Source organism: Colius striatus, chromosome 15 (assembly GCF_028858725.1).
Source record: "Colius striatus isolate bColStr4 chromosome 15, bColStr4.1.hap1, whole genome shotgun sequence".
In the NCBI taxonomy this organism is placed as follows: Eukaryota; Metazoa; Chordata; class Aves; order Coliiformes; family Coliidae; genus Colius; species Colius striatus.
In genome coordinates, this window is record NC_084773.1 from 7,075,498 (window position 1) to 7,091,754 (window position 16,257).

A 16,257-nucleotide genomic window follows, 5' to 3' on the forward strand; every position below is an offset into this window, starting at 1 on the left:
TTCCCTCCTCAATGAGGTTAAGAACAAGTTTACTTTGAAGTCTCAACTGTTTTAGTTATGCAGGCTTGAATACTTCATTCAGAATACATTAAGTTTTAAAAGCACAAATAGATCTCTACTAGAGAACTTATTCTTCTTTCCTTTTCTTTCCAAATAGTATCTTTCTTCTAGAACAAACACTAATTGCATTACTTATCTGCATTACCATTAGTAGAAGTAGCTGAGAGAAGTTTATCTAACTAAACAAGGTAGCCAACTGATTGAGCAACTGCAGACTTCAGTTTCTCAATTTACACTAACAGACAAAATTTTACTCTAAAGCCAAGATCCCAGCACTCAAAGTTCTCCATGGCCTGCTGCCTGCTGCAGCTCCATCCCATGCACTTATTACTCACATATGACTGAAGTGTTCAAATCAACAAAGCAGCAAGCAATTCTGACAGACTGAAATTATGGTCTCTAAAAGTGTAAGCAAGAAATGAAGAGTTGCTTCCAACTCTTCTCTCATATATTCTACCATGAATGTACCAGTGCTGTATTGATTTACTTGCTCATCACTACATTTGATACCAGCTACCTGCAGATGTGCAACTAAGCTGCAACAACACCTTAGACCAGCTCACATAACTTCCAATTCCAAACTCCTTAGTGCATTTTGAAGATATATATGTGCAAATACACATAACATCTATAACTATTCATATGAACATTAAAAAACCGTGTGCTGCAGAAGGTCACTGATTTAGGCCACAGAAAGTCTCCCAAGGCTGAGGTTAGGCAACAGTTAGGCCAAGCAAGCAATAAGCAGCACAAAGAACAGAAAAGCAACTACATAGGGAAGGGTAGAGACTAGGGCAGTGAGAAAAGAGAGGCTGCAGCAACAGTAGGCTTCGACAAAAGAACAGCTTGCTGCTGTCCAATAAGGGCTGACCATTCTTCCAGACCCTGTCAACCAAACTATCCTCATACAGTCAAGCATCACAAGACAAGTTTGGCATGAAGAGCAGGAAAGGAACGGAAAGGTTTAAAGGACACATGTGAGAACTGCGCCACAGGGATCTCTTTGCTATACCACAAGCCTGGGATGCAGCTGGGTATCAAGCAGTACCAGCCACACCAGCCTCCTCTAATTTGCTTCCTCCCACTTGCTTGGATAGTTTGGATTATCTCCAGGCCCTAGGCCAACACAGCCCACACTCTGGGTCACACTGCACAGCCTCAGCATGGGAGCCACACTCCAACTGTTCCTGGGCTGCAGGCCGCCCAGAAGCCACAGGTTGCTCACCATTGCATTGATTTAATCAACTAAAATATGTTCTTGCAGAGATGATAAAGCCAGCCTCCCAAAGCTGCTATTTTCTGTTTACAAGTAAAAACAAACAAAAAACCCCTCAACCCCAACACTGCTTTTCGATGTGTAATCAGCATTAAAAAGCACACTTTGTTCTTATTTTAAGGCTACCCTATTTTGATGATGTAACTGTAGGCCAGTCAATCATGGCACAGCAGAAATTTCAGTGAGCTAACACTGCATACAACCTGCACTTAAAAACCCCAAATGATGATGAGCTATCCACTTCAAAAGTCATTAGAACAAGCTGACTCACAGAAGCAAAAAAATGACTGTACCAACATATTTTCATCCTCTATCTTCATAACATATGTCAGACAGCTTTTCATAAATAGCTGATGGGTTGAACTAGAGTATTTTCTTTGTTGCAGTCCACAAAGTTTAAGAGTTTGGCATATCTGCAAGGGCAATACTGCATTGATGTTCCCACATCTGATGCTTTAAGGATCAGCTGGTCCCTCATCATGTGAAGTTGAAGCCAGAGGCAGCAGCAGCGGTTTGTCACAGATGCTACAGCCAGTGAGCTGATCAGCAGAATATGGACCATCTCCATGAAAAGCCAAGCAAATCACCTCCATAAAGCCCATGGAGGCTCCTGAAGGTATACTGAATAGTGGCAGCACCCCAAGAACAGAAGTATATCTCCATTTATAAATGGAAGCATGGCACTATGGCATACTGCCCCATTTCAAACACCACAGCTGCCTGAGAAGTTCTTTACAGCCCATCATCAGCAAGAAGATAACCTGTAGCTAATGCCCTCAGCAATGAAATTCTGAGTTAGCTCATTTCTCTAAACCAGGGACACATCCAGCCAGCAAATAAACATGATGTCAATATGTCACAGAACATAACTTCCAAAGGGGAGACTTTCAACTAACCAAGGCCTTTGAATATTCATTTCCAGGAACAAGGACATCCTGCCTAGCCTAACCTGCCACAGCAGGTGCAAAGAAGCAGCATCCAACACCCACAGACAGCACTTTGAACTGCTGCCCACAAACAGGCAGGTAGAGAAACAGAAGTCAGTCTGCTCTAGCTTCTTACTCATCCCACCTGCTCTGATGGCATCAAGTTGCAGTCTGGGACTCATCCAGGTTGGCTTCTCAAAGAGAGACCCTATACAGAGCATTCAACAAGGCTTAGGGCTGGATTTCCCCAATGCAAGCACATCCAGTGCAAGGTGGAGCTTGCTGAAAATGTCTGCAAACTCTCAGCTACACAGGGAGAAACACTGCAAGCTTAAATGCAGCCCATGATGTACAGAACAGGAGAAGAGCAGCAAATATATGGGTGATGGCTAACCCAGCCAAGATGGACATGTACACTGCTGCATCTCCAAAGCACAGCACTTTCCACAGGTTAGAGCAGAGTGCTTGCAACCATCTGGAGAAGATTCACTAGACTAATTTCAACTCACTTTTTGTTTTTGAAGAGGCCCCAAGTAAATAGATTTGTATTCACAGTACCCAAAGCATGCCCCTTTGCCACCAGCTAAACAGAAGCCTTGTGAACAGAGAAGAACAGTGATAGCGTGGCCTTCCCGTCATGGCATCAAGCAGAAAAGCAGGATATTTTGTGGGTTGGTGGGGGTTTTTATTCCTTTCAGGTTTTTTATGTCAAAGTCTTTTTTTGTTTGTTTTTTTTTTTACAGTCAAGAAAAGCTTTGCCTTCAAAGAAATCACTGAGGCTTCACAGGGCAGAGGCTGGGCCATTTTACAAGTGTCCTCAATCGAAATGGACACCTAGAGCTTTGTTTGATTTAAAAGTTGTCAAATATTTTGATGAGTTCAAACACTTCCCAGTTTCTCTAATGAAGATGAAACTGATGCTCAGAAGGTCAAGTTGTCTGCCACAAGCACCCATCTGGACTTTGTTGTAGTTCAAATACAGCAGTGACACTGGGTGAACCTGTATTGCAAAGACAGTAAAAGGCTGCCTCTCCTGAATCCTTAGTTCAGCTTCCACATTTGATGGGGGCAAGCATGGGTAAGCATGGTAAGTGGGGTCCTTCAGGGGAAGCTTTGCCCTTTACATTTGAAGAGGCAAATCTTTGGAAACTTTCCCTTAACAGCCAGACTACAACTCCTCCTGTACTACCTTACTGGGTAGTACATTTGAAAGCAAAGGTGCAGCCAAGTGAGGAAGAACTGAATTGCCCTCAGACTGAAGCCTTTTCAAATTTTGTAATAATGATCAGCCCCTGCTACTGTCCATAAGAACAAACAAGAAAACCAACTAGTCATCCTTCTCCTAATAGCAATCTATATCTTATGGTGAGCCAGCCACTTAGTGATTTAAATTCTCACACTTTTAAATAAAACATTGCAAAAATATAGAAAGAGCTCTGAAATACACATTGGCTTTGTGACAGTCTCAGTACTGATGAGTAGACACACACCTGTGCTCCCATCTGACTCATCTGCAAGGTAAAGTGCCAGCTGAATCCCGGGGACAGGCACCAGAAACAATGACACTGCTGCAGAGGTTTAATTTATTTTAGTCAGAGTTCAAGTGAGCAATTTATTTGGCGTGACCAAACAAATGTATTTGCCATTAAACATCTTATTGTAACATCTGTGTATTAAACACTGGGAGTATAGTAAGAAGCAGCTGAACATTAAAGGAAGAATAGATGAGCAGTTTCAGAATACAATACAGCTCTCAGTGACAAAGGGAAAACAGAAGTGATTTATTTATAGCAACCACTTAAAGACAGCATAGTGCAACTACTTTGGGGAAGAGGAAAATTAATCAGCCTTCATTCCAGAGGTCTCTTACTGAGCCTCTTACAAAAACTGTTCTGGCTAAACAGCATTCTGGCCAGCTATTTTAGTGCTGATCAGGGGGTGGGGCAGCAAGTATTAAGCACACAACATGTGCACATCTGTAATAAAATTGCAAGAGACAGTTGAAAAAAAAATGGTATTTCACTTTCTAAACTGTGACATTTAGAAGATATATTGACAGGGCAGCCACCTATCTGAATTTTACACCTATTAACACAAAGTAGGATTTTAATCATTCAATCCAGAGGAAACATTTCCTTTCCCTTCTCTTCACCCCTCTACACTGGAAGAGAGGAACTGAGTGGTGTGAAGAAGGCAGGTTCACCTCTGCCTTCAAGCCCCCTTAAATCAATTTTCACAGTGTATTTACTGTTCTGGGTTTCTCTTTTTATTTTTAAAGAGAAGATGATGTTATCAAGAATTAGTTTCAAGTATCTAGAAAGATGGTATTCCCTTTAAGCAACACAAACATCCCAATGGATTCAATACATACATCTGGTGTACTAAAACTCACTAAGTGCAATTAAATTCAGACTCTTAGCTGAAAAAATAATCCCTAGAAACAAAGAGATGAGTAGAAAATTCCCAAAGGTGACATAAACTGTTTAGTCGGACCCCAATTATACTAATCCAAATGAGAGAGAAATAGCACTAAAAGGCTTCTATTTGGAGGAGTTCTTTTCACCACAGGTAAAGTGATATTTTAAATGTGTTCCCAGAGAGCAACAGTGACATCCAGTGGAAGCATCTCAGCTTCAAGGTAAGCTCCACAAGAAGGTCAGATGGAGTACACCAAGCTAGATTGGAGCACGCATTAACAACTGAGAGGTAACCTCATTTCTCCCAGCCACATACAAAATAACATTGGCTGAACGCAGCTCTCCAAGCACAAGCACATTTCTCTAGACTGGAAAAGCATTCTGACTTCCAGGCAGCACTGAAAGTGCTGGAGCAAACCACATTCTTCAAGACTGGCGTTGTTACACATCTACTGGTGAGATCAGCACAGCACAAATAGAAATAGGATACATTTAATCAGCTTTGTGAAACAATTTATAGGACCTTCTTCACTGCTCACCTCCTATTTCAGGATTCAGGTTGCAATAACAGCAGGAGATTTGGGTGGGAAGGGAGGAAAAAAGAAGGGAGATTAAAAGAATACTACTTCCTTTTTATTTTTGCTTCACACCAAAAGGTAAGTTGGGTTACATACACAAGAGGACAGAAATTATTTATACAGAACTCTACTGGTGTTACTAAAAATATCAAGTTAAAACATTAAAACTTGGCACCTCTACAGTAATGGCCATGTTTTGCCATAGGCCAATAAATACTAAGTCTGTGATAACTCCATGAAGAAAGAGTTAAAAGGTACATCTCAAATCCCTTCAAATTCCAAGGCACTCTTGTGCCAAAGCCTAAGTGAACCACTGGCAAGAGGCAAGTGGATGGAGTAAGGGTTTGTGTGTTTTAAAGTGAAGCAGCATCATACTTCCAGCTCTGCTGACCAAGCTGCCAGGAAGGAAAGAAACAGAAGTGACAGCTACTGGCCAGCTACAGTACTCAAACCTGCATGAAACCAGTCTGTCTGTACATAGAAGGCTGCACTTGTATGCAAAGACTGACATTTGTATTTGCTTACAGAAATAGTAGCATCTAATCCCTGCAAGTGGCTCTGTTTGGCAATCTCCAGCCATGAGCAGGTCCTCACCCTGCTCCTGCCTGCCAGAAGGAAAAAAGATGTTCCCCTCCCATGTTTCAGTGACCTTGCTCTTTAGTTCACTTAGCTTACACCTCTATATAAGTGTCACTTTTAAACCAAGGCAGACATTAGTATCATAGTTTGAGCTAACTTCAGGTAATAAGCATCCATGCAGACTCCTAAAAGCATCTAAGCTACGTGCTGTTCATGCTTTTCAGTTGGTTTATGCTCAGCACTATATACACCATGGCATCAGCTGTGTGCCAGCTGAGATCATGCTCATGGTTTCTCGTGCTCTGTGATCTTTTTCAACTTTTTATATAAAACAAAGTAGAACCCTGCACTGATTTCGACGGAAGAGTGTATCTGGCACTGGAAGGGATGGAGACCATGGCTCCTGACAAGCTCTGGCAAAGGGGAATCACCACAACCCCAACCTGGCAAGTAATATAACTCTATCAAAGTTAGGGTTTCCAAATGACTAGTAATGAATGTAATACTAGGTTAACTTACAGTCTTCCTAAGGACAAATGACAAAATGAGAGGAACTAATCTTCAATAGTCAGCTCCTTTTCAATTTGAGTTACATTTTAAATAGCTAAAAATCCCTCCAGGAACAAAGAGGAATGGGCAGTTTTCAAGTATTACATTTCCAAAAGCACAAATGGCATTTCTGTGACGAGTGAAAATGAGAAACAGTAATGCCAGACATTGAAAGCCCAGTGAAAGAGTGCATGGACACATAAAACTTAATGATTACCAGCAGTTTAAAGGGAAGAAACAAAAAGCAGGTCTGCATTTCTTGAGAAGGAAAGGTCAAGGGTAGCCGTCAACATTTTAGACTTGTCTTCTCCTGATTTGTTTAGACATTTTACCTCTCTTAACCAATCCTCCCCTCACATCAATTCTAGTGTTTTCCTAGGAGATCCAAAGAGCTCTTCCAGAATTTAGTATGGAATAATTAAGTTTTGTCATATAGGTGATGCTCAGCTGGCTATACCAATACTGCTCTTAGAAAATAACAGCACCAAAAGTCTCAAAGGAACAGCTTTGTGTGGAAACAAGCCACCACAGGAATAAAGAGATCATTTGAGAACCATTAGTAAGAAATTTCCCCAAGAACTGAACTACTGTTCCTTGTCTCTCTTGGGAAAAGCTCCCAAGGAAAAGCAACTGAAACAAAGTGTTTCTCGACCTTAAGTTATCCAGCTACAGGCTCTTCTACACCAAAAGGAACAGTCTCCAAGGCAAGAAACACAACACACACACAGTGTGAACAACAGCTTCCAGCTCATTTCCTGCATCAGAAACATTTGCCTTTCTAATAGGTATGTATATGCTGTGCAACATACAGATCATGTGCATGTCTAAGTATGTTATATATAAACAATGCACATTCTGTAGATGTACAGATATGTAAACATATGCAGACACACACACGCTATAGCACGCCTGCTTGTTATTATTCTTGCTTGAAGCTCGGATTAACAGAAAAGTTTTGAGACCTTTGAAACTTTTAAAGCTTAAGCTATCTTCATCCATCTCAAAGCTGACACAGAATAGCAGCCTGGAAAAAATATAAATCTTGTCTCTGTCTCGTCTCTTTGAATTATGACTCAAGCATTAAAACACGCCACATACAGCAGCAACCTAAGTGGCTGAATTTACATTAATTAGCCTGAGATGCTGAACTTAAAAGGCAATTTTTATTCTGACCAATAATGACTTGTCAGAACTTGCCTTATTGTTCCAGAGCCTTAAAGAACAAACCTATTCTATGTAAGATGACAAATTAAAAGCTGATCCTCTTATTTCTGAAATAAAAAAAACAACCCACCCTTGTCAAACCAGAACACAGTGGAACACAGTCAGAGCAGTATAGCTGCTCCTATACACTAACAGCCAAGGCAGTTGCAGGTTGTTGCAGTCATTCAGAGCTTCTTGGAAAGTCAAAGCTGACAGTGCCTATAACCTGCCTTTTCCTCTTGCTCAGGTCCTTCATCAAGATGGGAAAACCCTGATAAACAGTCTGCAACAATGTGTAAAAAAATACTAAACACATAAAATCAGAGAAGACATAAGGTTTCATTTGTTTGTCATGGACACCTTTCTCTTTACACTGACCAGATCAAGAGAAATGCAAGCCCCAAATTTTCAGTGTAAAGAGCAATGACATAGGGACACACCGTGCGAAAAATTCAGTTTTATGTAGTAACAACAACAAAAAAAGACTAAAATGGAGTATTAGAGGGCTAGCCATTAACAAAGGCTTCCTGGAATATCTTCCAGACAGAAGCTCCACTGCTAGCTGCCTGCAAGGCAGACACTCATTTAGTCAAGGGAGAGAATACCATTAATGTTACTCCAATGCAGCCTCGCAGTCAAATTAAGATGTAGAAAATCCACAAGATCTGCAGTGAGACTCCACAAAGAACACAGCCAGTCGAGATAGCTACCCAGGTCTGCTCAGATAAACTCAGCCTTCCTGATATGAAAAACTCACTACTATTGCTAGACTTTATTCTTCGGTGAATTACAGCCAGACTCTAGAGCTCAGTTGGATCCAGTCTTTTCAACAACAAAACTGAGGGGTTACCCCCTTGGGGGCTACACACAACACACATGATGCAACACTGATGCCTTCCTGCCTGATGTTCTGGGCTGGAAGCAGGTTATCTGTACCAGGGTGAAAGAAGTCTGCAAACACACAACATAAGACAAGTTTCTATCTCTTTTGTTAAGAGGAATACATGTTTCTAAATGAAGGGTCAGTGTGCTCTTTCTGGCTCACGTTGGCCACAGTTCCTCTAACCACGACACTGAGAGAAACTATTCTTTTCCCAGAGTCTGAGGCTGCTGATCCAGGTAAGAAGAGATCCAGTAAACATGCTCAACTAGCCAGGCTCGCTCACCATGACAGCTCCCTTAATCATCTAAATGTCTGGTACCTCTTGGGCATCAGAGTTCATTCTGCTCTAAATCTCTGGTTTCCAGCAAGTAGAAGACACCATGGGAGCACACTTCTTGCACAGAAAGAACAACTAGTTGCTCGTGCTACAAGGAAGACGTGAGCAAGAAAACAGCATTCTATCTCTTACAAGGCTTACAAGCAAAGCCTCTTCAGGCACAGGGCCAAAGAAGAGGCCCAGCTTAGTCCCCACCACAAAGGAGGAAGAGGAAAGGAGAAGCCTTTTCCTCTTTTCCTGTTGAACCTCTGTCTCCTTGCTAAAAAACGACAAGGTCACATGTTGCAATAAGCTTACACAAGCAGGCTGCCTTCAATGGAAGGTGAAGGTTAGGCAGCTATGGGTAACATCTCCAACTGCACTGCATGTGAAGGATGTGGAGAAGAGCTCTTGAGCATCCTGTGATCAGTCATAGTAAGACTCTTATCCAACTCTCTGAAGCTTCTGTTTGGACAAGCAAGCAGGGTACGGAACAGTTGGAATATCTTGAGTACTCATCACACTGCTGCTCTTAAAAGAAACCTACCTACCATTTCCAAGAAGATGACAATCATGTACCAGACTAAAGCTTCCTGGAGTGGGAATGCAGCCTCAAAAAAAACAAGGTAACATGGAGATATGGAAAAATAACCATTTTGCAGACCACACTTATCCTGAAAGCTGAAGGTTGGATCCCCTGCTGTTGAATGCAAGATTCCTCCCTTAAAATGCTTAAAAATAAGTAAATAGAAGTGGGTGGAGGAGGTGCAAATGACAACACACATTCAAATCCAATTGCAAAGAGTTGCAGCTCTGTGCAACAACACTGCTTCCCAGGAGGGGATTGCACAGCAAGTCAAAAAAAGGGAAATGTACAAAAGTATTCATAAGTATTAACGGATGCCAAAATTGGAGACAGTTAACATTTCGAAAGCCAAAAGGTCAAAAAAGAAAAAGCACATCTGGTCTATGAGTAATTCAGGAGGAATTTATTTATACAAGGAGCAAGTGGCTGAAAGAATGAACTGCTGCAGTCAGCACAGAGACCTCAGGCTGAGCACAGGAGACACCCAAGGTCACCAAACGCAAAACAGAACCAGCAAATGAGAGAAGTGGAGTCAGCTTTGGACATCCAGTTATAAGCCTCGGGCAGCTTCATGATCAGATCCCATTTTTTTAGAATCAGTTTCCAAGCCTATTCAACAGAACTGTTTTGGAAAAAAAAATGCCATTGAAGAAATAAGCACAGTCCAATGCTTGGAGAGAATTTTAAACCCAGACATGTAAAAATAGGTCTGAATGCCTGTATTAACCAAAAGACATTTGAAAGATCACAGGTTACTTGTTTAAAAGTTCCTTCTGCTGAAGCAGTGTTCTTCCCAAGCTTCACTTTGTGAAGTCTGATATGCCATTAGCTTTCAAATTCAGTAGCTCCACAATTGGGTACCAATTAACTTCAAAGGAGCTAGAGATATTTAAAACATTTGTGTTCTTGACTTTCAAAGGAGCAGAAAGACTTCTTGGAAAGAGAGTGCCAGAGGACAACTCTGCACCTTTGCTCATGTCTCCCAATTTGCCCAACAGCAGGTCTGAGTCCTACCAGGAGTTGAAAACTAAGCTACATATATTCAAGCCACGATTGCAGGATTCACAACTGAAGTGGCAAGAGAAACACTTCCCCCGTCACCTATAAGCTTATGTTTTGCTGTATCTATCCCCTCTCTCACCAGGACACCCTTAGTTTGAGATAAACAGACTACATGCAACCCCTGCAGACTGGGCACTTCTCTGCCTTTTGGACATGTAAAGCTCCCACTCACCCTGCTCAAGATAGCTAACAAGTTTTAAAGTATTTTTCTTTAGGAGCTATATGCAGAGGCTTCAAGTCTCATTGGCTCCCTTCTTTGCAAAGTAGTATTTTGCACAAAGAGTTACAACATGCCTGAAGGATGATGTTTAAACGTGAGTAATGAATCTGTGTATCAATGAATATTTCCTATTTTCCAGAACACTGCATGAAAAACTGTGTTCCAATTTAGCTTACACTACAATGTTTTTATTCATAATCTTTAGTGTACAAGTTAATCTAAACACCCAAGCACTTTCTAGCTGCCCACGTGACATCAACTGTTGAGCATTTGCTCATAACACTTGACCATACATAGTCTTCTTGGAATTAGCCAACAATAGCAGCAAATCTGTCACATAATGAAACAAGTGTTCTTGTAGGCTCACGTCAGCTGGAACCGCATGTACGAAGCTTTCCTTGTATTTGGGAAAATCAACCACCACCAGACCCTCAAAATAAAACACATTTTCTGCCTCTCTGGAAAGAACAAGTTGTATGATGAATGCTTTCACAACAAATCAGATCTGTGAACATGTCCTTTGATCTGATCCTACACAACCCTTCATACAGATAAGCCCATATGCTTGCAGTTAGTGACCCCCAGTACAAGCAGAAGTGCTCATATTTATGAAACCACATGCAAAAATCCACACTCTCACTCCAACTTTTCTTTAGGTCCTCACCACTCAATATTGTGGCTTAAAGCATGAATTTACTCTTACTCCTTTGTTTATAGGATCAAGACAGGACTATAAGACTTCATTTCTTCCCATCAGCTTCATACAGCATGCATCACATGTGCTTGTCCTTAACTTCAGTATTCAAGGTGATTATGCAACACCTCATAGCAACAATCGTTACCGTATCATTTCAGAGTAAGCATTTATTTCAGTTACTGTAATTCTGATCTAACATTTAAAATCCCACATCTACATTAACAGATATTTATAATTCACTTGTGACAGCTTTAGTGTTTTCTTTATCACACTTCCATGTCTAGGCTTTTACACCATAGTCATGACTGATTCCTGTTCATCATGAGCTTCCTTCATTTGCATTAGTCCTTGCATGGAGTTCTACTTTCACAGCAAGCTGTATCTCACAAATCTCACTTATTTACAGGAAACACAAGCAGGTGGGGAGAGCAACTTTGAAGTTTGTATCTGTTATTGTAAACAAGCCCACTACCTTGATTCATAATGAACTTTAACCAACTGCCTAAGAAACCAGGATCTTCTAAAGACTCCACTCTCCCTCTGCCTATGGCTGGAAGTGAAAAATTGTTTTAAAGCAAGTTTGTTTTCAAGCTCACCAACCTTGACAACGTTTCATGCCTCTCATCCCACAGGTCACTTAGACCTTTTTTCTTACTGCTATTTTTGATGTCTCTATTCAGTTTCTTACTTGCATGTTAGCCTGAATCCTGCCATGAGAAACCAGATACTAGAACTGATTATTTTACACAGTCACTAAACAAAATGGTAAGTACTTGTACTTTCACAATGCTTAAGAAAAAAATTATACTTCTACACAGGAGAGCATAAGCTGTCCTTGGAAAAATATTCTAAGTAAAGAGAGAAAGCAGATTCAAGATGTGTCAAGAATAGCATTGTTGTGTTTTAGGGATATCAAAACCAAATAACAACCTATAAGCCTGTTTGAAATGTAGTAACATCCCAAAATGTCTGCAGTTCACATGCTACATGCCAAGTGTCCCATTGCATCTGAGTGGCAGTTCAAAACACTCACTCCTTTGCAGTAATTCAGGTCCCCAAACCAAAGTATGTCTCTTCCACATGACTCAGCATGGATTCACTCAACCCTCTGTAAAAACACAGCACTTGGCTCACACCAGTATATGACACCTCAAAGCATTTGCAGTGCCCCGTTTCCCACAGGCTCAGAGCAGGAGCCAAGCAACCGCTTGTCAACCAACACCACATGACATGGAGTTACCTCCATGGAGTAGCACACACACAGTTGGTCCCAGCAGCATCTGTTTGAGGTTTTGCCAGGTAAACTCTTTTCCGCAGGGGAATAGTGCTGCTGGAGGGACAGATGTTCAAGGTGGCAAGTCATTGTTCAAGGGTTTTGTTCAGCATCTACCTTCAATGCACATCTTAAGAGATTCTATAATGAAGAAGTCAGCTCTCAAAGAGCTCAGGCATTTCCTTCCTTTCCTTAAACTCCTACTGGATAATATGCTCTGGTAATAACTGCAATGCAAGTGAGGCCAAACCTATCATAACCTCCTATCAGCAAACACCTTTTCTACACCATTTAAGCTACTCCTTGGAATGTTACAAACAGGAAAAGGTTATTTCTTCCCACAAAGACTTTATTTGTGTCTGCTGTATTTCTGCACAGAATTATACTACACAATATCTTAAATTTAAGCAGACAGAGTTCAAAGCTAGCCCAGTTCAACAGGCTAATAAATAAAGAGGTCATTGACCTGCTAGTTTCATAGCCTGCATAACTTCAGAGTTAGAAATCAGGACAGGAGGACAAGAAGTCAGCTTTAGCCATAATCAGCCAAGCATCAATAAACACTTTCACGTCCTCCTATGATGGCTTCCTATGATTCTCTCCCACCCATCTACAAACTGACATCCTCTGCTTTTGTTTGTTTCTTTACAGAGCACTCCACATAGTAAGGCAACAGGCTTAGAGCTGCAGACTCAAATCTTGCCCATTACAAAAATACTACAACTATCCCAACACCTCCAGCAATGGACTCAAGTCATACTAAATAGAAACACTACTATGTTTAAGAGATAAGTTTAGTAAAGAAGATCTAAGTTAACAAGATTAAAGACACTGCCTTAGAGCAACAGATGTTGGCTAGAAGCTTACTCTTCAACTGAGGCAATGCCACATTATGCATAAACCCCCCAGTTCACAAACTGCTTTCCAGCTTATGGCTCATGTTGAACAAGAGCTACCAGAAAATAACAACTGTAATAACACAATTCAGAATCCTGTAGGTATACTCAAATGTATCAAAAATATCCAAAGACTGACAAGACAAAATACAGAAATTTAAGTATCACCATTTGCAAAAATTATAACCTATGTGGGCAGTAACTTTAAAGAGTTATGAGTAACAGCCATGACATCAGCACTACACTTAGATCAGTGCATCGCTGCATTACCTGGTGAATTTATCCTTGTTGATATTAGAAGCTCCAGTACATCATCCATTTCTCATATGTGAATTCTATGCACTGAGATTTATTTTGTCTTTACCAACTATCAGTGAAAAGATGTGAATAATACCTATTTTCAGGACTGACACCAGCCTGAAGGACTAGTATCAGCTAGAAAAACTGACTTGAGCTGTTACTGGTTGTCTGCTTTTTTGGTGGACTACAATCTAAGCCTATCACACACACTCTTAAACACAAGCTGTTAATTAAAAAATGCATCAAAGCATGCACTAAATTTATTTCCTCCCTTTTCAAAACTTTATCTATCATTTTCCTATGAAGTACAGTTAATCAAAACAAATAAGATTGGTTAAAAACAGATACCTTACACCTCAACTGAATGCCAAGGGAAGATGGCTCTGTAGTTCAACTGCCTGAAAGAGTCACACACTTTCAAGTGTACTGGAAAGGAACTCTAGATGATTCCTTAATGCTGACCTACCAGAGCATGATGGGTCTCATCCACACTAGTGCCAGACTTTTGTGTTTTCAGTACATCACCATAATCTGCTGCATCAAAGTTAGTTTTCCACACCATCACCTGCAGAAGAAAGTTATTTCTATTAAAATTTTCCATCTTTGTTTACTTAAAGGTCAGTTTTGTCAACTTATCAGAAAAGAATCAGCAGATGCACACAAAGCCTACCTAAGAAATCTTTGTCTTTGCTTAAATTAAGGATGCTATTTATAAATATGCTACTGAACACAGACCCAGCTTAACTGAGTTCTCCATGGGTAAGTGACCTCTTCCAACATTCTTTGGGTCAGGAACATTGTGGAACTAGAGCTACCCTGAGAACTTCTAAGCAACAGGCAGAATCCACCCTAAAAATCACAAATGTGTTAAAATACTGCATTTGGCATTATGGCACTTTTCAGCCACAGGTCACACAACTAGGCACTGGGTTATCATGAGATTCATACACAGGAAAAAAAAAGAGATGGTACTGTGAGACTAGCACTGGAGATCTTGAGGTAGTTTGTCAGTTGAATACCAAACTTAAATCACACTTATAGGCATCTTCTCTCCATACTGTAGTGTTTATCTCCAAAGGGAAGACAGGCCTCTAACACGTGAACAACTTCATGTGCTAACCAAAAAAGCTAATCTATGAAGTAAAATCCCTGGCAGTGGCTCTAGAAGTCTAAAAAAGTTTAAGAGCAATCAATCAACTATTTAAGAATTCTGAAAGACACTCTGAAGAATCCAGGCAGCTCATCTTGGCTATCAGAAATGTTAGTGTTTATTCTTCACTTACAAGTTTTCACTCACATGAAATAAAAGCATTTTTCTTTTGTAGTTGCAGAATTAAGCAACAAGGCCATTCCAGTCTTACAGAAAAAAAGTGATGCTCTTTTATTGTAAAGTCTGTCTCTTCACAGCTAGCAAAAGTGCTATTACAACAAAGATGGTCATTGCCACCTAGTCTAATTTGTGGATTAAGAGCTCAGTGAAGATTGATGACAAAAATAGATGCTTACTCAGACCACTACTGAAGGTTGAAGTCAGCCTCTGTTTTCAGCTGTGCAACTCACCCTATGTTAAATCCAACAGCATAGGGTGCAAATCATACAACAGGCAGGTTGTATGCAGGTCAGTCATTAAGTATGGGGTTGGTTTCTTTTAGACAGGCTACTTGTCTAAATCACCACACGGAAAAAAAAATGCCAAGAAAACAGTAACAACAAAGCACAAAACTAATTAAACTAGTCAGATACCTGTTCATCAGAACCTCCAGAGGCAAATAAGTCTCCAGCTCTTGAAAATGCTACACAGGTAGCTGGTCCCTGCAAACAGAGTTAAAACACAGGTTTTCAAAAAGGTGAAAAAGTGTTATAAAGTTCCATTCATTACAGCTTTAAAGATATTTCTCATTTGACATCAGCAACCTAAAGACAACATTTTAAAAGCATCTGTCAGGTAAGTGGGTCACAATTAAAATGCTGAACTTGCTGGCATTTACCATTTCCCACTTTTTTTCCCCTCAGTTTAAGACACACACTTTGCAATAATCCTGGCAGTAAGAAACAGGAACAACCCAAATTTTACAGCTTCAGGTTTTTCCTTGATCTCTCTCAATCATTCTCTCTTCCCTTTAGAATTAGAAATTTCTAAAAACCTAAAAACTGTTCACTTATTAAAAGCAGAGAAACTGCTGAGTGTTGAGTTTTGTTAAGGGCAGCCTTCAGTCACCTGGTGCAAAGTTTTTGAGTAGAAAATGAGGCTTAAACACAGCTGCACACAGAGCAGCCTCAAAAGGCATATAAAGAAAGCTTTAAGACATAGAGTACTCTCACTGCTGACAACTCAAAGCATCCACAAAATCATAAACCAAGTCCCATAAAAGTTTTTTAAAACAAATGTGAAGACTGATGAATCTACCTTTCAGGCTTCAATTGCCAGGCCCTCAG

At 40.5% G+C, this 16,257-nt stretch overlaps 1 protein-coding gene across 6 annotated transcripts in view; it reads right to left on the minus strand.

Annotated features, from left to right (window-relative positions):
* The window catches only part of POC1A (POC1 centriolar protein A), a 78,933-nt gene that overhangs the window by 11,169 nt on the left and 51,507 nt on the right, over positions 1-16,257 (minus strand). For all 6 annotated transcript variants that reach the window (XM_062008395.1, XM_062008392.1, XM_062008390.1 and 3 more), the window contains 2 exons: positions 15,565-15,633; positions 14,288-14,386 (listed from right to left, as the gene is read on the minus strand). In XM_062008395.1, coding sequence (XP_061864379.1) covers positions 14,288-14,386; positions 15,565-15,633 — 168 coding nt within the window. The remainder of the gene's footprint in view (positions 1-14,287; positions 14,387-15,564; positions 15,634-16,257) is intronic.